Source organism: Ischnura elegans, chromosome 8 (genome assembly GCF_921293095.1).
Source record: "Ischnura elegans chromosome 8, ioIscEleg1.1, whole genome shotgun sequence".
Taxonomy (NCBI): Eukaryota; Metazoa; Arthropoda; class Insecta; order Odonata; family Coenagrionidae; genus Ischnura; species Ischnura elegans.
The window spans coordinates 67,231,100-67,252,709 of record NC_060253.1 but is presented as its reverse complement, the minus strand read 5'-3'; the positions used below and the strand labels follow the sequence as shown (position 1 = coordinate 67,252,709).

The window sequence follows — 21,610 nt, the reverse complement described above, 5'->3', positions numbered from 1 at the left end:
AGATAACGATACGTAATGGTTTGACGATTTGAAGAGATTTCGATGCATTTTATCAGAGAGGAGTTTATACAATTGGCTTCCTCGATTTTATACACTTAGCCACGAACATACATACATGTTCATGCACTTGGCCAAGAACCCAACACTACCCAACACGTAGGACGTAGGGTTCTTGCCGTTCTTGCCTTGGTTCTTGCATATGGCCCGCCCGAAGTTTTCGTTCGTTTCGCGGAATAGTTGAAGTGCGATAAGTTCGAAAACATATCAATGACTAGCGCTACGCGTCAAATTTCAACGTCAATTTGCATTTTTATGTGATTCGATAGTTTTCGGCTTTTTTGTGGATTTTAAAGGGAAGTAAAACACAAATAATTATGGTTGACTGTGTGAATGAAAGCGTGAAGTCTATGACTATGGTGGAGTCAAATACGCGTTTTTTTACTCGAGTCTTAGATCTTGAAGGGATATTTGGCCCTTTGAAGTTAATCCAGAAAGAAGTTGGTGATACAAGTTGTGTCGTGTGGGATGCGTCAGTGGTCCTTGCAAAGTATCTTGAGACTCTTATACAGCGAAAGGATAATAAGGAATGGCTGAAAGAGAAAACCGTGGTGGAACTTGGAGCTGGTATTGGAGGCGCCGGACTCACGGCTGCATCCTTCGGGTGAGAAAAAATTACCCAGACTATAGTGGCACAGCGAGGGGGTTAAAATCCCCCCCCCCCCCAGAGCTGAGAGAAAATATTAATTTTAATCCATTTTACTTAATTGGATTGATATATATTTCATTTCATTTATTTAATTTATTTTCCAACGGCAGCAGCCAATTTACAATAGTAATACAATAATTTACGATAAGTAATTCAATAATTTACAATAATATACAGTAATAATACACAGTGATAATATACAGTAATAATATAAAGTGGTATATGAAACATAAGATGGTATAAAGTTTGTAAAATATCAGAGGGGAGTGTGACAACGAAGAAGGTTAGGCAAAGTAAAGTGAACAAGAGAAACAAGAACAAGAGAACGACATGTCAAAGAACCAGGAGAATGGAGGCCCGTCTGCGGCTTTATGGAGGCTGTCAAGAAAGAGGTCGCATTCGGACGCTACTTGATTTCCAAGGCGGGTAAATCTTGCAAGAGGACTGTTTAAGTCGAAATTGATATTACTAATAGCATAAGCGGATCCAGGGGGGGGGCACGGGGGCACGTGCCCCCCCCAGACCCTCAAAAATATGCATGATTTTTAATACGGTCCCATTATCATTGCGTTCGTTTTGTATTACGAGGTATCCTTGTGCCCCACCCAGAACAAAATCCTGGATACGGCCTTGCTTGTGCCCCTCCCAGAAAAAAATCCTGGATCCGCCCCTGACTAATAGAATAGTTTAAGAATTAATAAAATATCCCTCAGAAAGCCATAAACTCACCATTTTGAACCGTTTATCTTAAAATTCCGCATTTTATTAATCTCGCACCTACCGTTTATCCTGGTGGGTATTCCATACCCCCACACACCCTGGTATTGGTTGCAACTAAACCCCCCCATCCTTAATTCCTAGCAGCGCTCCTGACCCTGACTGCGCAATGATTACAGTTGATATTCACTTACGTATTCAGATGTTGCTTGTCTCTATCTGTTACAATATAAGTGATGATTTCTTCACATGATGGTAGCGTTTGAAATATTCTTGTTGTGAGCTTGTCAAAATTTAAATAATCCATTCACACGGATCCCTTTAGATGTTTTTATTTATCATTTTTGATGGTTAAAGTCGTAAAAAGTCAAAGAATAATGAAATTGGATATCTCTTTAGACGTCCTGATAATAATTCTTGCATAACGTGTCTAATTCGTGAAGTGGCTGGCAGTACGTTCTGTATTAAGGTATTAGGTGTCATCAAAACATTTTGTAAAAATGAGCACTCATTTTAATACCCTGATGTTATTGTTATGCATTTTTATTCAGATAGTCTCTTTTTGAACTGTGGACAATCCTGTCTTGTGTTAATCTTGACACCATTCAATTTACTATCTCCAACGTGATTGCTGTTAATGAAGAATAAAGCCAATATTTTTTATCTTTTTTTTTAGTAAATGTTGTAACGATTCAATTGATTTCAGTCGCATAAAAAATTATAGTTAATGGTCGTGCGGAACTCGCGATGCGGCGTGGGTTCCCGCGGACTGGTTTCAGTCATGAGCGGAGTTTTGGGGGGCAAGGGGAAGCCTGCCCCTCCCATTTTAAATGGTAATTTGCCCGAAAAATTGCGAAACGTGTACATTTAAGTGAAATGCAAATGAAAACATCAAAATTTTAAATAAAAAATTAAAAACATTTTCCAGGGGAGGGCCCTGGGAACCCCCTTGTTTCACTGGGGTGATAATCCATAGACCATAAACTACACTAAATATACACACTACATAAATTCTACACTCTGCCCATGGTTGCAGTGCTGGATGACATTTGTTGTTAGTTGTTTTATCGATTATTACATATTATTTCACTCGTTCAATTGTGTAGAGGAAAGTGCAGGGCATTAAATAAATAAAAAAACACGCGTGTTTCATGCTGTTTACAAGAAATTTTAATTTAAACATAACATTGCTTATGACATACCATTAGTATTATTTGTATAACAAATGGCTTATTTTTGCTTATGAGGCTTTAGTTATAATTATTATTAAATTTTGGGCACTGTGTTTTTTATAGCGTAGTTACAGACATGTTTTGTTAACCCCTTCATTCCACTGTATCGTTGCACCTGAATTTTCTGAGGATTGACTATTTTTAGGTACATTGCTGCAGGTTTCTTTTCCAAGTACACATAAAAAGGCTTATGGGATGGAGGAGAACCTCTCCACTCTCTCATTGTCCATTGCAGCTCACCATCTGAGTTGGAATTGGCATACATTGTCAATGACTTCAATTTAGTGCCCTGGCAGTTGATGATCAACATTAATTTTCATGTATTTACTTCAGCAGTATATGTAGATCCTTATTTTGGAGGGAGCCTGAGCCCCTTCCCTTATATTTTTGCCCTTGAGGGAACTACCCTTGTTAGCTCTAATCATTAAATTAGGCCTAAGGCAATGAGTAACCTCAGAAATAAGAGGCAATGAAACATGTCAGGACACTTCAGGAACATCCGTCAAATTCTGTTAATTTTCTTTAAGGGTTTCTGAAGACTAGTTTACATTAGTTATGACTAACTTAATGTCAAGAAATATTTTTATCAGGTGTAATGCTTGGAAAATAAGACTAGTAGTCGCAGCGACCCTGATCAGTAGTATCCTTCATATTTATCTCATTGTTAGAATTTATTTATTTATTTTCAATGGCAACAGCCAATTTGCAGATAATATACAGTGGTATATGAAAACATAAGATTGTATAATGTTAGTAAAATTACAAAGGGGAGAGTGACAACGAAGAAGGTTAGACAAAGTAAAGTGAACAAGAGATAGACGGCATATCAAGGAACCAGGAGAAGGGAAGGCCCGCCTGTAGATTTAATGGAGGCTCTCAAAAAAGAGGTCGCATTCGGACGCAACTTGATTTCCAAGGTGGGTAAATCTTGCAAAAGGACTCTTGAAGTCGAAGTTGGTTGCGTGGTATCTGCGGCTCAAAATGTCACGGGATCTTGTAGTAGTTGGGATTCTGAAGTCAATTTCAGCTAGGAGATACGAACAGTTTACGTAGCCATTAATAACTTTAACTAGCAGGACTACATCACGCCGCAAGGCAAGAGGTGGAAGATTGAAATCCCTGGATAGGTCTTCCACAGGAACATCCATGTAGCCGAAACCCATTCGTACACCAACCAGACGAATAAAACGTCTCTGCAGGGCCTCCAGTCTTATCTTGTTACCAAGTGTGTGTGTTAGAATTGGTGCTTTAAAATTAGGATGAATAAATAATTGAAATTTACATATGAATGTAATATCAATTGAGTTGGAGAAATAAAACTATGTTAATGAAATCTTCTTTCAATCAATTCTCTGTTAGTTTTACCTCCTTCAGTATTTAGTGACAACAAATTAAGTTGATTCCAATTGAATGAATGTATAACACCATATCCTCCTATTGGTACATGAAACAATTGATATCTTTGGCACCCAGTTTTTAAACCTTTCTTGGAAAAAAGTCTTACATTTTATCTCCATTCTAATTGACACCATGTCTACAAGTCCAGTAAACATTGATTCTATACTGAAATTTTGTTTTACCTTTAGCTGTCATATTTTATTACCAAGACTTTCATTAATTTTCCAAAGCGTAAAGGTATAAATGAAGAAAGAGTGCAACAATGCTCTTTTTGACATCATGTTACTGCAGGCTTTGTAAATATTTTTATTCCTTTTCCTTGTGTTCTAGGGCTGATGTTGTGGTAACTGATCTACCAGAGGTCATGTCAATGTTATGGGCGAACATTGATGTGAATCGCTTTGTATGGGATGCTAATGGAGGTAGAATTGTGGCCAAGGAATTAACCTGGGGTAAAGATAGCACTTCAGACTGGCCAACTCCTGATTTAATACTTGTGGCGGATTGTGTGTACTATGAGCAGGTCAGTCAAATTTTGCCTTTCCATAAGAACTACAATGCTTAGTAAAAGATGAATATGTATTATTTTGATATTGTTATATCGAGGCATCTAATTTTTATTGTGATGGTATTTATTTTGTAAATTGTAAATGGGCTGAATGTATATTTTTGCTCCAGTTACAGTGGACTCTCGTTGTTACGAAGTTCACGGGACCGAAAAACCGCAGGTCCGTAATAACGGAGTTAATGTGAACGTTTCTTTTAGGAATAGTCGAAAAAACGTAGTTAGTCAAAATTTTAGTATCTTCAATCTCCCGAACTTGTAGTCGCACTGCGAAATAGCTTTAGGGTCATGCGTATAATATACGCGATTAAATTACGCGCAAATATATAAAAAGAAGTACAGTCGTTTTTCTCAATAGAAGAATACGGCATGACTCAATCCAGGGTTGATATCTTCCCGAATACAGTAAGTTCTCTATATACGAACAAGATGCGTTCCGAGACCTTGCTAGTTAGTTGAGAAACTTATGAAAGGCATCGAGTAGTGCGTTTATCCTGCAGAATGCAACACTGAATCACATTATGCGTTAACTCGCGATTGTGACGAACTGATCTAGCTAGGCGTGCGACGCAGCTGGAGCCGAAAAAAGCCGCCGTTCGCGGGAAGGAAGAACGGGCGAAACGCTGAACAGTTCCTGACTGCACACCGGATTCTACGATACTTTGTTCAGATTATGCCCAAAATGCGAGTTCCTCTACGCCACACCGCGTCGCATCGCCCAACTCGAAAGGCGACAAATTCGAAATTTCGAGCATGCTTGAATTTTTTGAATGTTCATATCTCTGAAAGTTAGTAAATCGAATGTGCGTAGGAAGAGGACTATTTGTACGTCCAATTTACGAGCGTTAATGAATCGGTAGCCATGATTTCACATAAATGAAGCATATTATTTGATGTTGTATGCATACTGAAGTATTTTCTACTGAAAAAAGAACCACAATTCACGCTCTTGGGCGCAGTACACGAGGAGAACTTAAAAATAGCACAATGGATATAACGTAGTGAAAATACACCTATTTGCCGTTGCTTATTCGTGGAGCTTCGCAATATTGTTTAAAGTTCTTTTTGAATCCGCTGGGAGGTTCGTAATAACGAAAATTTCATAATAACGTTTCTTTTTACTATAGATTAGATAGGCCTTTTCGTCGGGACCAATTTTATTCGTAATAACGTTGCTCGTATTTACGAGTCTAATGTAATACCATTGTATTTACATATGAGTAATTTGAAGCAAGTTTTCAGTCCATGTGTTCTTAATATTTAGTCAGCAGATGTAAGCTGCCTAGCTATAAAATAAAACTGCGATTAAGATTATTATTTTATGTTGGCAATGTTTTGTATTTTTGTGGTAATGTGGCACGAGTTGATGTCCATTCATCTGATTTATCAGCTTTGAAGTGTTTTCTGATGGTAGAATTTTCAAAATGTTTTGCCGTGGATTTTTCTTGAATTTAGTGTTAATACGTACTTCAGTCCTTTTAAAGCTGGATTTATACTGGCAACTATTTTGTGCGACTACCTTATAGAACTAAGATAAAATTTTACGTTAACAGTAAATCTTTCTGAAGTTAGTTGCAATTAGCTACGTCTTATTGTCAAAAATAGAATTCTATCAGAGTCCTGCAGAAGTCACGAAAATTCCCGCTAGGTACATCTGAAGCCACTCCTCGCGCAAGGTAACTTGCAGAAATAACTCGCTAGTTTGAAGCCAGTTAATGTTCAGTATTAAATTCATTTTTATCTTGTAGGTGCCACTGACTTGGTGTATTTTGTTGATTCAGCATACTCCTGATTATTTGGGCTAATGATGGGGAGAGGTGGCACGAATAATCCAAACTTTTACTGTAATTTTCATAAATTATGTAAATCTAACAATTTATTGTTATTTATGCTTATTGATTTCCGTAATTATTCATAGCTATCTTTTCCCGACCGCGATCTCTTTAGCGGCGATAATGTGATTTTACTCATATTCCTACTGCTCTATGTAATGTCTGATTTCTGAAAACCGCACACCCGTGTCTGCAAGATCACGGATTCAGAAAATTGGCTTGCATGAATGCTCAAAAACCGCTGCACGAAGTCGGAAAGTACACTGTCAGGCACCACGCCGCGTAGTCGCGTATCACGAAAGTCGACCAGTATTAAAATTCTGCGGCACGCCCTAATTCCTGAACACGATATCGCACCATGGTGTTTAGATAACATGAACACGGAGCTTCCGTGAAGGTAATGGGCCCGGGATCATCCCATTGTGCAGCTGCGAATATAGGAAACCAGGACTTTTGGCAATTTGCCTACGCAGGCTATGACTCATGCTGTCTCTACTTTTACTTCCCCTGCTGCCTTCATTTCTGCAATTCCCTTCCTATACAGTTTGACATTGCCTAGCCATGGCAAGTGTGTCCGAGTGCGACGAAATCTCCAGTTCCTTTGGGCCGTATGCAACCGCATGCGAGACTGTGGCAATAATTGTGCATTTGCAATATGAAGTATAAATTATAATAGGCGCAAAACTAAGGTCTCGCTGTTTCATTTATAAAATCACAACTTTATTGTAAAAAAATTGTTACCAATGAATCATTCAAAGTATTTTCTATCGCTAGCTACAACTTTTTCCCATCTTTCTGGCAGATCTTGAATACCGTTACGGGAAAAGGTGTTCATATTATGAGTAGAGGTTCGTGAAAATGGTTTTGGTTTTTGCTAAAATTCATTTTAAAACCATGTGATTTCGGTGTTATAGAAAATCTTGGCAGTGTTATTATAATGCTACAATTTTTCTGCATTTACAGGCGTTTTATTATTTTATGGTACAGGTTTCATGAATACTTAATACTTTTATTAAGCATTTTACGTAACATTAATCACCATTTCGATTGCACAAGATTTCTGATGAAACTAAATGACGGAAATGTTTAAAGTTTTATTGGTTGAAGGTATATGAATGGCTTAAGTATGTAGTCTTGACGAATATGACCGGCAAACGGCAAATCCCCACAACCTTATATGTGTATACTTCGAGAGCCATTCCAGAATTTTTGGATTGTCAAGTTTCTCTACACTAAATAAAGCTTTTAAAAATGCTTCAGTAGGAGCAACAAGAAGCTCCTCCTTCGCTTTCTTTGACAGAGTGACTGTGTGTTCAAATAATAGCTGTCTTTTTGCGGGACCCCTTTCTTTCGCACATTTATGTGTATCACTACCGATGTTCTCTAAGTGTCACATCTTTTGAATTAAAATCTTTTATCGCAAACTTTGCACAGTAATACTCTGTCTTTCGCATAAAATCCTTCCGAGCTGAATTCACTTGCCCTGGTATGAGCGGCATCACTAGCATTCCTTTCGTTCGTTCGATATTTAAAGCTGGAACCACGATAAAAAAAAGTCCAACCGCAAAACACAACCTCTCACAATGGTGTTTTCAAACTGAGTGCTGGGTAGCTATGGTATAACCATAGTGCTGTATAACTTTCAAACTGGCCGAAATGTTTCATGTCGTGGGTTCCCTCTTGATACCCCTCACCCAGGTGTTGAAGGAAGGTAGGACAGCAGCTGGATACAACAAAATCGCTTAGTTCTGATTACAGTTGTTGCCAATTGGTCAGGAAAGAAGCACATACGTATCTCTTTATGGAACTGCTGATAATGTAGCGTGTTTACTCTGCAAATGGTGGCACAAACTTGTTTTAGAGCTAGTGGAGAGTGCAAATTTATTTTTTCAAAAATTGCATTTTGCAGTTGTTTTATAAGTGTACGAGGTAAATCAATCCCAAATCAAAGAGATTGACACCTTTTGTGCACCTACATAAGGCCTAGGCTCTAGGCCTAAACTTCTCTTCTACTGAGCAGTATTAGAAGTACTTCAGCTTACATTGAATCGAGGGTCAGAAAACCTAAAACTATTAAGGCTAAGCCGATTGTCCAGCAGCACCTTGTCCATCCGTAGAAGTACTAAGCGATGGCCTGTGATCCCCTTCCAAATTGTTGTCTACATTTTTCACAATTTGTTGTTTACATGGGTCCAACTCCCTCAAAAACATGTGCGTAATTTAAGCTAAATTAATTATTGTCAGGATAAAATAAATCGTGAACAAAAGAAAGCCAATCATTGTCCAAAGACTTAAAGTAAAGAAAGTCCAACTCTTCCTGTCAACGACTGAGCTTCACCTATACATACAATGTTATGCCAATGCACCATACCAACCTCCTGTTTTGGGAGCCAACGTTGTGAAATCAGTGCCATTGTGATAATTGCATTCAAATGGGTTCCAAACATGAGCTGGTTAGGAGAGCTTAGACAAGTGGAAATAGGTAAGACATAGGTAGCTCTACGAGGAGCCTGGTGGGTTTTGCTAATGGGGAAGGGGAAGTAACGAGAGTGAGAGATGGAGTGAACTTAGCGTTACAAAATGTAGGTATTGCCTTTCCTTGTTGTAGGAAACAAATGGGCCACGAGTATTTTAGGCCCGATGCCGAGACATTTACAAGGCTAGGATTTGAAAGGATTGTGCCAATCGGCAACCTAATGGCTTTTATTGTTTTTATCATTTTATCTTGAGACTACATACATAGCCATGCTACTCTGACTCCATATGTAATTTTTATGTACTTGCTCAGCATTTGAGTAAAGAAAATAGGGGAGGGTATGCATCATATAAGGCAGTATGAGTGATGTAGAGACAGACCCACTCCAAATACACTGCCAGGTTGGAAGAGGGTGTGTCGCTGCTGCCGATGAAAACATATTTTGTGCCCACATAGGCTGTTAAGGCCGTTTTACACGGGGCACAGAATTGTGCAGGTTAGAGCTACATTGATTTCTAAAATGGCACGGAATTGCACGAATGCATGAACAAAATTAGAACAAGGGCTATTTTGCCGTTTCGTATCTGCGCATTCTCGCATGTGTTCTAGCAATTCACCGCTTTACACGATGCAATTTTGATTGCGTCTTCGCACGTACATAACGTTGCGCAATTCCATATATCGTGTAAAACGGCCTTTATAGTAGTTGACTGTAATGTATAAAGCCAGCTGAAACTTCCACAACGAGGCAATTAAACAATTCATGGATACAAATGATTCTTACACGAGTTTGATTATAGACCTTTGTCAACATGTCAACACTTTGCAGAACATATTAGCCTCAGCAGTTGTTACCGAAGCCATTCAACTCAACTCTTGTAATAGTACTTGAAGCACTTAAGTTGTGTACCATTTACTTGACTCAAATTTTTGACTACTTGCACATGCTTAGTGAAGTGTGCATACAAATTACTAATTTAAATTAATTGGAGTGACCAAATGATAATTAATATATATGATCTTATATATATAATTTGATACTCTATAATCAATTGTGATTAAGTACCCTAGTTGTAAATCATCAATGTTTCTCATATTTTTAACGTGATTTAATTTCAGCAATAGCATCATGTCATTTAAAATTAGGTGTACAGTTAGAACTATGGAGATAAAATTGCTTCTGTGACTTGACATTGATATATCATTTTTAAGTTCATTATTTCTTTCTTCTTTCATTGGCTAGTCTTTGGAGCCGCTGATAAAAACAATGGAAGATCTTTGTGGGAGAGAGACCGAAGTCCTTATTTGCCAGGAGCTTCGAGATTCACAAAAACAGAGGGACTTTTGGGAAAAGTTTCTTGAATTGCTTAAGGGAAAGTTTCACGTGACCCAGATTTCGGCCCAAGATCAACATCCGCAGTTTTCCAGTCCTGATATAATTTTACTCAGTGTAAGGAAACGGTTTGAGAGCTGACTGCTTTTCTTAGAATTATTTTGGTATCTTATTGATACTATTACAACTTTTTCTATCAAAATGGAATAGAAGGACTTGCTGAATGGTTGTATGAGTGATAGTTATGGAATGTCTAATTGTAATGTGTGCAATGAATCCAGATTGCACATCTGTTTTGTAAATGAGTAAACTTAAAATTTGTGAACAAAATTGTATTTAAACTTGTAAAGTTTTCAACAGTTTGAAAAAATTGTCAGCACATTTTTTCAGCATTAGACAGAAGTGGCTGTTAAATTAAATGCAATTTCATAAATGTATCCTGCTTATCTCATTGATCCATACTTTAAAATATCTAATATTCCACTTGAGCAGTAACATTATATCTCAATATTGCTTATGAAGGTAAGGAATTTTGTTTATCTTATCTGGAAAAAAATAGTAATACTGTTCCAGGACCAAATAAAATTCATTAACAAGTAGAAAATATAATTTCTGTGAGTAGACAAAATAAATCTTGGAAGGTCAAAGAACCTCTTCAAACAGACATTTAATATTAGCAGGCATATTTTCACATGATTCACCTGGGTAGGTATAGTTGACAAATCTACAAGTTCATGAATGTGAAGAGAAAATAGTGTTTTGAATAAAACATGAAGTTTATCTTGACATGTATAAATGACTGCATTCACATAAATTCACCCACTGTCTTAATCCTTGGCATGATCAGAATACATGCATCTACTTCTGATGCTTCTGCTTCATAAAACTGAAAGACAGCATCGTAGAATCCAAGTGAGGAGATCATTTTGAAGATGTAAATTTTTCAACATTAATAAATCGCTCTGAGCTGGCACTTTCATAACTCATCATGTGATGGGTAGTTCTTCACAACAAATTCATAGAGATCTTCTAAGCTGCGAGCACCATCATACTCTGAGACCTTTTTACCATTGTGGTACAAGAAAAGGGAAGGATAGCCATCCACCTAAGAAGAAAAAAATAGTTTATTACAAATTACATTAAAAAAGTAACATTAGTGTACTTCTAATGTTACTTTCTATCTACGTCACATAAATCTGCAATCAAAATAATCTGAAATAATAAAAATCTGAAATAATTGGTTTTTCATTCTTTGTCTCTGCTTATTTCAGAGCTAAAGCCACCAGGATGAACAATTTGGTCTACGTATCTACTTTACGACCTAAGATAAACATACTCCAAATCCTAATCCAGAATAAACAATTGATGGATTTACTTAATTCTGAAAACTATTGCCTTAACCCGAGGGTGAAGGGGAGGGAGAGTGTGAAATAACTTTAAAATCCTATGCCTATTAATTGGTTCTTCATTGGTCATAATATTGGTTCAAGCATAGAAAGATTAGATTCTTGGCAGGATTCACTGGTATTCAATGCTCACTTAGGAAAGAATAAGTATCAGAACAAACATCAACACATAGGTGTTCAAGTGATAATTCATGAAACTAAGGATACCATATAGAGTTGACCAAGGGGCAACTGAAACACCAGCCTAAGCATGAATGATAATAGCATAATTACCAGAGACCCTAAAAATATATGGAGTTGGTTTAATGCTTACCCCTTGCTTTGAGCAGAGTGATTTGCTGTTTTCCAAAGTGCAGTCCACTCTGAAAACTTTCACCAAATCACTTCCAACAAACTTCTTTCCCAACTCGTCCCATGTTGGTGCAAGTCGCTTGCAGTGACCACACCTAGAAATATATCACGTTCGATTTACATTCCACAAAAATTTAGCTTGCCCTCAAAAATAATAAAATTATACTATAATTACATATCATCAAGTGGGGGAATCGATTTAAACAAAGAGCTAAACAAAACTTTAATGTGTATATAACTCTGAGAACTTCTCCAAAGAGAACTCCAATGTTGAACAATTAGGCAAAAAATCTTCAATTCAAAAGCTCTATCAGAAAATAACTTCAATAAAATCATACACTCACTCAAACAAGTATCCCATTTCATACAAAAGAGAGTACAAATGTTATGTGCACTACCATTTCACTCAAATATACTGTCATACATGGCTAATCACAAATGCAACATTAATCTTAAACTAGAAGTTCAATTCAGTTAGAGGGAAACAAAATTCCTTCGAAGAAACATGTCTTACCATGGAGCAAAGAACTTAACAAATGCCAATCCTTTGGAAATGCCATTTTCAAAATTGCCACCATGAAGGTTGCCAATCACATCCGGAGTTTCTGCATCAGCCTCTTTCTTGTCATCACCCCGTCCCATCATGCGTGTAACAAAATCCTTCAAATCTTCGTGAGTGCGGGATCCAGTGTATTTCTCCACCTGACACAACAAGATTAGAATTTATTATTTAACATCATATTCCAGAAGGAAAACTTACAACCATATACTTGACACTTCCACTGTTTAAGGTAAAATTTCAGGAAGATACTCTTGCCTCACTGACATGGCAGAGAAATAAAGGGAAAAGAAATAGCTCTACTCCATAAATAAACTTAGGTTGAAAAAATTAACACTAAGACAACCAACCAGTCACATGATTTTGTATTTTTATATCACAAGGTTCACAATGCACAACACATACAATGACCAGTTTCAAATTCTATCTTAAAATTATTGTTTTTTAGCAAGGAAAAAACTTTAAGACTTTCTAAAAATTCAATAAAATAAAAATGAAACGGGTACCCAAAATGAGTTCACAACAAATTTTATAGCAGAGTCACTAGCACTAGAATTTTCTCACAGGTGGATTGCAAAAAAAACACTATCAATAAAATGCAACAAATTGATAAACACACTGGTTTCTATGGTTCCATTGCATCATAAAGATGTGGTGTTATCTGTGTGCTACTGTTGTTTTCTTACTTCTGGAATTTCTAAATTATAACTGTGATTGAACAATTCCTACTGGCGTGAACATTCTAATTACAGCCATCATTTTAACTGCATTGCTATGGATGGAGATATGAAGCAATTCTACAGGTATGTTTTTCCATTAAACCCAGTAATATAGTAATGATGCAATGCCTCTTCAGATGTATTATGATCCAATAAGCTTATGTGTATTAATGGTTTCAAGGAAACTCTGTCTCAAGCTCTGCCTTGGTTACGATTATGCAAGAAATTGGCAGTTGTATGCTGACAGAAGGAGCTAAAAGGAACTTGACAGGTAAATGGATCTAGAAATCCCTTCTAAGTTTGTGGAACAAAGGTTGCAGTGTGCGTTGAACACTGAAAATTTTCACAAAACCATCATATGGTTGTAGAATATCTGAAAATAAAAATGGTTTATTCAAATTAAGGAGAATGTTACAGTACGTAGATGACCTACTAACTATGAGGTCACATTTACTTTGTTTTTTTTCTAAATAGATTTAAAGAGATAGGGAATGGGAAACAGGTTTACCTAATATCAACATATGTTTACAAACAAACAAAATGTTTATGTTGCGTAACCATGGACAGCTACATTTCGCCACTCAATTTGTCAAGAAACTTTTGGAAACCACTTACATAACATAACCAAGAATGGATTCAGTAAGATGAGGTTATTTTACCATCCAAGTATTGACATCAGCTTTGTAAATAATAGTAAATTTGGCCAGAAACCAAAAATATCAAATGAAAAATTTTACCAAGGTAGTTTAGCTAATAGGGTAGTTTCCTTCATCAAAGAAAACGAAAGGCATTGATTGCGATTCGTTACCCACCATTAGTGTTTTCATAATACAGTAGAATCCTGATTTAAGGTTTTTCAGGGGGGACAAAATTTAAAACACTACATGAGGACCTGCCATTTTTTTCAGGTTTTAGGGTCTTTAATGATTGGAATGGCTTTTTATGAATAAAAAATATTATTTTAAGTAACTAAAAGGTGCTGAATGCAGCAAAAAATTTTTATGAAATGTTCTCTGCCCTATGAAGGTTGGATAATACTTTTCAGGAATCAGCTAAAAAAATGGGTAGTAAAAATAAGTAATGAGAGGATGACAACTGTTTTAATGAAATATTTTAAGAAAATTCTAATTATCATCAACTTAAAAGCATTCCCACACAGATTATTATTATGGACATTAGTGATTCCATTTTTATGCATATTTCAGTGGTCTCGATGAAATTTAGAATTATTTCCGTAAAAGTGAAATGTAGGTGACTATAGCATTTGTAATATAACAAGAAAAGGTGTAAGTAGGAACTCGAAAAATCATGACGAATGAGTGAAATAAAGGGACAGCAGAAGATCGCTAATCCCGAATTCTTAACTACCGAATATCTAGTAAAAGGGAGGTTTTCTGGAATTTTGCCAACTTAACATTTTCTGTTGCCTCAGCGAAACAAGGGATTTATGAGCCTTTAAAAAGCCTCCTATGCGCACATTTTGGATTTCTAGGTCATCCAAAAAAGTAGAATCTTATTTTAGTATGCGTACAAGTCGATGGTGATTCAACTCGATGATAACACCAGATTCGTTTGTCATATATCCGCGGCCTTATGCAAGTCGAATGGAGCCGGGAGAAGTTGCTTACGCGGCGCGCTGATCACCTTGACTCCGACTCGCCTTGTTTCTCGACAGCTTTTGATAAAATTTGGTTGGACCTTGAATAACGATTAGCTAAACTCTGTTAAGTGAAAAGGTTTAATCTTCAACAGAACTGGATTTTATCCGAAAAATTGTCAGTGCCTCTGGAGTTTGGCAATTTCGTCAGGGTTATGATGTTGAAGTCAACCACCAAGGGATACCTGCCGGATTTTCGTATTTTTCCGCACTTATCTCTTCTACCATGAGTATGCGGTGATTTTTTTTCCAGCATGAGCGATTTATTTAGAGTCATGGACCGTGATAGTTCGTCAAAACTCCGATTGTCATTCTCTTTTGACATTAATTAGCACCAGATAAATATCTTTGAATCGACAGCGATATCAACCAGCCGCATGTCGACAAATTGGCTCCGGGATATCTAAATTACGATGTAAAATAATGTCGTTCCGTAGGGAAAGAATGCTCTCGCTCAAGGTCATGACAGGGGAAACACTTCCTCTATTCTTTCGCTGTTCCTCCGTGGAAACTGACCTTGGAATGGATTATAGAAAGAATCTTCTAGTGAACTGCACAATTGATATTGGGCCTCCTCTTTTGAAAAGAGAAAGTAGCCGACTGAAAAAATATTGGGCTAATAATCGACTGCCCTTAGGGAGTAGAGTTGAAAGGGGCATAAGCCATCAATTGAAAACATAACGAGAAAACTATTATTGTAGCGGCCCTCGGAGGATAACTCGTGTCATCAGTCGTCACGTATCATCGAAGTCAAGTTTAAGAAGTGAAGGATAAAGTAGTTCGAGGTTATTAAGGGATGACTTTGCTCCATTAGATCGGATCTGATACAAAAAGTGTCTGGTGTTTGGATCAGGAGGGGAGCGAAACGTTACGAGAAGACAAATCACCCAACTTGCGAGTTGAAGGTCGCAGCGCTGCGCTCGCGGAAGAAAGCAGTTGAAGAAGCGTTCGCCGGTAGATTCTATCGACTCTTGGTAAACTTTCATGAGACTGTTCTTGTTGATGAGAATAAATTCAAAGATTTGGATGAACCGTCATGAAAAAACGTCAAATCGGGCAAAAAAATCTTGAGCGGGACAAATTTTTACGACCATAAATGCGGAAAAACGCAAAATGCGGAAACACTAAATACGAATAATTTTTACATTGTCCTAATAGGGAATGGATCGGGACCCAAAAAAATAAACGCTAAATGCGGAAAAACGTTAAATGCGAAGACGTTAAATCCGGATCCGACTGTATACATATGATTTGGTTTTAGAAATACCGGTTGATAAGGTATTAATAATACTTATTTAAGCCTAGCTCTACCAGCTAGCATGGTACTCTTCTACCTGCTAGCATCCTGCATTGTATCAGCGCTCAGAGCCTTGCCCCAAGGTCATCTCACTTGCAGCAGCGGGAACCAGAACGACGTCACATGGACCTTTTCCCGGCATTCATACTTACCAGTCACGTTTTCGCGCGCTTGAAAATTTTCACTTTTCACTTAATAGCGAAAAATAGATATCGTCATTAAAAAATCTAAAAGCGTGAAATACATACTCCAAGAGTAATAATCTTTCGATTTAGGCAACAAAAAAATATTAGGAAACCACCCTATTGGCATTCTAGCTGGAAATGTCTTCTGTTGAACTCTAGTCATTGCACTGCACATCCAATACAGCAAAAAACAACTTCTAAGTAATGAGGACAACTAATAAAATATAGAGGCATAATTGTTTGTTTGCTATGCAGCCACTGATTCCTCACAATAATGAATGCTGACCAATTATTACATCCCACCTTTTTTCCATCCTCAATCCACAGCATAGTTGGGTATCCTTTGACCTCAAAATCTTCACAAACAGAACGATGCTCAGTACAATCCACCTTCGATATGCTCACACCTTCATCGTGACTCAAACTTTCAGCCAACTTATCCCACGTAGGTGCCAGCCTCTAAAGAAATAACAATCACATGTAAAAATCTCATTTATCAATAAATTTAACATGATAAATCTGCACTCCACAAGTTATTACGGCCAAGTATATGGTTAACAAGTCTCTTATCAGTTTGCAGATCCCTTGAAACGATTTGAATAAATTGTACTGATTTAGTTAGCATTTAATTTAAAAAAATGTTTCTGATTTCACAATTGCTTTTATTATTAAATTATATTACACTGCATTACACTGAAAAAGTTTTATGATAAGCCTGTGATTTCAGGAGTGGAGGCTGGTTTATAAAACCGTTAGCAATAAATTAACTGTAGTAAGCAGTGTGAAATTCCAAAACCCATAGGCCAATGGCAGCATTCATACAATAGAATAGCGAGGAACTTGGCTGAATTAACATGTAACTTAGCATGGGTTAGGGTCAATATTAAATAAAAGAGAAACTAAGCTTGAATCGCACAATCTTTTTTCACATCCCTTGGAATGATTGCTCAAGCAATGGGTTTTTTAGGGGCCAAATGCGTGATTGCTCTTGACCCATAATTTACTGAAACACACAAACACACAATTATTCCCACTGCCCCTTTTTCCATCCCGTTTCATTATTTACAACTGTCATTCAATTTAAAACGTGGTGTTACAATTACTTTTGGCAGCTGTGCATTCTGATTGGCTGAAGGATGGTGGCACCAATGGTTTCAGGGACAGAAAAAGGGGCGTGCCAAATTTTGGAAAATAGGATGGGATTTCCATCCCTCGAGTCATCGGAAAATGATTACATAAGATGGTTACTTTTTCACCGCCATTGGAGCAATCGATATAGTTGTCCCTTGAAACGGATGACAAAAATGATTATGTGATTCAAGCTAAGCATAAAACTTTTGAATGCTACGTGTCATACTCATTTTTTTCCATGCATAATCCATCCCTTTTACGTTAGTTGAAACTACGATTCATAGAATTTAGAATCTCTGGATACAAAAACAACATGGAGAAAATATGGAAATGGCTAAAAAACAACTGAACTCAATTTCAACACTGTTTGTGGGCAGTCTGGAGCAAGTTCTGCAGAAAAACCACAGATAAGGTTGAGTACTCATTAATTTTTTTATACAGACATCCTGAAGCTGTGAAGCTAATTTTTTTTAAGTTCTTTATTTATATTTATGGCTAATTTTTTTAATAATCTGGCCTTAAACTAACTTATAGGAGTTAATTAATGAAAGATTTGAATGACATTATCCACGAATCCAGTCATTACAAAGTGGGATACCTACCAGCTGGGTAAGACTTCTGGCATTGACAAGACTACTCTACACATTCACAATACAGCATTCATATTCACAGCTAGGGAGACTCAGAGGAGTTTCTTCAAACATAATAAATTTAATACTTAACCATAAACCCAATATCAGAAGCCGCTATCAATAATGGGTGCAAAAGTAATACAAACTTCATAACAATGATTTTAGATGGTTTTATGTCTTTCAACTAACCTGGCAATGTCCACACCAGGGAGCGAAAAACTTTATAAAATGCTTCCCAGATTTAACATGCTGTCCAAAGCTATCCTCAGTCAATTCAACTACATTGGTCACTGGTGCTGGAACTTTAGGAGCCTCACTGCTCTCTTCAGTCTACAATTGAAATACATGACAAATAAAAATTTCACTTTAAATAATTTTTTGTTATTTCAAATAATTTTTGCCATTAGAGTAGATGCGTTTAAAGAACATTAACTGACAGTATAATTTTAATAAGTTACTTATTATAATTTAGTACAACATGAGGTTCCATGGTTAAACAACAAAATCAAAAACTTAAGAGATGTACTAATAAAATCAAAAACATTTAGAGCCACTGTCTTTGCTAATGGCCATTATTGATCATCACCACAGTTAATCTTTCAACCAAAGAAACTACACATCAAGGAGATGCACTTGAGAACTTTAAAGATAAGTTCTATAAGTAGATAGCAATCATCTATTCTCTCATTCAACATACAAATGTAGCATACCTCTGCTTTTTTTCCCAATTTCTCTTCTACAAATGAAGTCAAGGAGTCCAAATCCCGAGCTCCTTTAAATTTGGTGCTGTCTGGCTCACCAACCTTGAAGAATTTCAACCTGCAAGCAAACTCTTAATCACTCACTGCAATTACTTATATATTAAAATTCACATTCTGTTACATGCCACTTACGTTGGATAAGCTGTCACATCATTTTCTGCACAGAGCTCTGTTTCTACTGTGCAATCAACTTTTCCAATTGTAACAAGACCATCTTCAACATTATAAATTTTTGCAAGGTCATCCCAAGTTGGATGCAGTCTCTTGCAATGGCCACACCTAGAGAAAACATAATTAGAGGAAAATATTACTGCAGGTATATATGAACATATGCAAATTGCTTTCACCATAATACTTAATACCTAAATGCACAGGCTTCATATGATGCAAAAATGATCTAATTTCAAATCATTCAATACATAAATTTCAATATCAGGCATGGAATCACCATAAATGTACAACTAAGCTAACTGAACGTAGTAGAACAAATAGCATTTTTGAAGAGTAGCAACTCTCCCTTTACGTGCACCTTTGATAAAAACAACCTATTTACGTGGGACTCTGTTTAGGGTGACTACGTCTTCAAGCATGATTCTCTTTTTGCTCACAATTCTTTCAAACTCAACTCTTTTATATGGGAATGTTTAATTTAAACCTCATTAATGCTACACTTCCTCTACCAGAACAACTCTTATCTTCTCACACAGCTCAAGCTACGACCTAGAGGGGGGTTCATTACTCATGAAAAGTGGACAGCAACTTTCACGTTTTCTAATTTATACTTAGCAGAGAATGTCTGAATGGAGTAGATTTTTTTGGTCATTGCAATTTATCTTTCCTTTCTATCAACAGAATTCTTTCTATTTAATTATGATTTCAGGTCTGAGATTAACATAAAATTGGTGAAATGGATCAAGAAAGATTCATATTCCTTGGGAACTGTCTATGAACCTAAGCAACTATTCAGTCTTCCCACTCAACAACATCTCTACAAACTACTATTATAGAATACTCCCAACCAGCAAAATGTACTTGAGCTAGTAGATGAATTGAGAATTCCCCATAAGACCACAATCAATAATATTGCCCTGCATATCCTAGAGGCTTCATTAATGAAAGAGGTCCAATATACTGCAACACATTGAAGGTGAAAGCTTGCTGGTTCTGGGAATTTAGAGAATTCACTTAAAATCAAAGCTGCAAAATAGTGTCACGGAGAAAAAAGTCTAATAATACAGCAAGCACGGAAGAGGGGGGGGGGGCACTTTTGCCAGGTATCTTGTCATATGCAAAAGTACATCATGGCCAGTAAGAGACTAAAGAGAGAAAGGTGTGCAGCCACATGCGACGTTGATAGGGTACGAGTTGGTGAATGGGTTCAGCTATTCTACCTTTCACCCTACCCTTTCCCTTTAACAGCCATCAATAATGATATGAGGATAATGATAACACTCCCATCCTTCCCCCCTTTCAATCCCCAATGTCGCCACACTTCACACATTCCCTCTTTTCAACGTAAAAACAAAACTACATTATCACAAAGTGAGTGCTACTCATGGAAACACGTTGATTGTGGAGAGGCAGCACTCAAAACTGAGGGCCGTTTTTGCCAAATCTATAGAAAAAATCTCCCATCCAAAATTTATCTTCATTTATGACAGACAGTGACTAATATTGGTTCTCCCCTTTAAAAATTAAACAATAAAACTATCATCAAATGAGCAAATACATTTCACACTCAACTTTGAGGGAATACATTTCTCGAAAATATTCACATCAATGTACAGATAAGACTGTCACCAGTAATAGTGCTTTATACTAAGATATTTATTCATATATAAGAACGTAAACGGAGCAAATGGCTCATCTACTACTAGGGGAATACCACAAGGGACATCGTCGTACTCAATGGAGTTACACTTCGTTTGGAAATTTTTCATTCCGTTATCCCGCTATGCAAGGTCCAAAATCACTTTAACTAGTGATATGGACTTACAAGTTTCATAATCCACCCCAGCTACTCCAACCTTCTTAAAATTATTTCTTTGGGCAAAAGCGATAAGTCTACAATGTCCACAGAACACCCATATACAACTTATAGCTTTTCGACTACTATTACCTTTACCAGGACCTCGCGAAATAAGACAAAATATTGAAACACGACATAAAATAAAGTAAGTCTTATACATGAAATTCCATTACATCAAGTGAATATTCATAAACAGTTGATAATTTTCGCGATATCAAATAAATTTTACGTGAACAACTAACAAAGGGGAAGGAATTCATCGAGGAATCGATTAATAATAAAAGACCACCTGATGAGGAGCACAGATGTGCTGGCAAAAACCATGCTTACCAAGGGGCGAAAAACATGACAAAATGGTTTTTCTTGGCAACTTCATCGTAAAAATTCTCCATGCTGTACTGAACCGTGTTGGCTCCATCATCTTGAGCTAGGCAAGCCAAAGTAGGAATAATTGCCGCTGCAATTACCCGTAGAGTTACTCGGAACGAAGACATAATTGCTGGCTAAGTCGTTATCACTTCTTTATCGCGAATACGCCCCTATCTCAAAAAACTTAAAATTCCAACACCTCCGGTAAATTTGGACAGCTCACAGTGCCGGTGTGAAGTCACTCAAGTGTCATAT

At 36.9% G+C, this 21,610-nt stretch overlaps 2 protein-coding genes across 2 annotated transcripts; one reads left to right on the top strand and one right to left on the bottom strand.

The window, feature by feature from the left end:
* The first annotated feature begins 249 nt into the window (after positions 1 to 249).
* LOC124164176 (protein N-lysine methyltransferase METTL21D-like) lies at positions 250 to 10,799 on the top strand. The gene is made up of 3 exons (XM_046541379.1): positions 250 to 661; positions 4,384 to 4,576; positions 10,170 to 10,799. The coding sequence occupies exons 1-3, from the start codon at positions 375 to 377 to the stop codon at positions 10,398 to 10,400; spliced, it is 711 nt and encodes a 236-aa protein (XP_046397335.1). The 5' UTR covers positions 250 to 374; the 3' UTR covers positions 10,401 to 10,799.
* Positions 10,800 to 10,907: 108 nt separating this feature from the next.
* On the bottom strand, positions 10,908 to 21,580 carry LOC124164175 (thioredoxin domain-containing protein 5 homolog). Its single transcript, XM_046541378.1, has 8 exons — positions 21,317 to 21,580; positions 19,090 to 19,236; positions 18,907 to 19,015; positions 18,386 to 18,526; positions 16,737 to 16,892; positions 12,531 to 12,718; positions 11,979 to 12,111; positions 10,908 to 11,364 (listed from the first exon to the last, which is right to left on the bottom strand). Exons 1-8 carry the CDS (start codon positions 21,478 to 21,480, stop codon positions 11,236 to 11,238), a joined length of 1,167 nt encoding a protein of 388 aa, XP_046397334.1. The 5' UTR covers positions 21,481 to 21,580; the 3' UTR covers positions 10,908 to 11,235.
* Positions 21,581 to 21,610: the final 30 nt, after the last annotated feature.

Excerpts from the sequence above, each read along its gene's own strand:
- LOC124164176 (XM_046541379.1), top strand. The coding sequence starts at position 375 with ATGGTTGACTGTGTGAATGAAAGCGTGAAGTCTATGACTATGGTGGAG. Across the intron at positions 662-4,383 it reads CTCACGGCTGCATCCTTCGG|GGCTGATGTTGTGGTAACTG; the intron begins GTGAGAAAAAAT and ends CTTGTGTTCTAG. Across the intron at positions 4,577-10,169 it reads ATTGTGTGTACTATGAGCAG|TCTTTGGAGCCGCTGATAAA; the intron begins GTCAGTCAAATT and ends TTCATTGGCTAG.
- LOC124164175 (XM_046541378.1), bottom strand. The coding sequence starts at position 21,480 with ATGTCTTCGTTCCGAGTAACTCTACGGGTAATTGCAGCGGCAATTATT. Across the intron at positions 19,237-21,316 it reads GTCATGTTTTTCGCCCCTTG|GTGTGGCCATTGCAAGAGAC; the intron begins GTAAGCATGGTT and ends TGTTTTCTCTAG. Across the intron at positions 18,527-18,906 it reads AATTGGGAAAAAAAGCAGAG|ACTGAAGAGAGCAGTGAGGC; the intron begins GTATGCTACATT and ends TTTCAATTGTAG.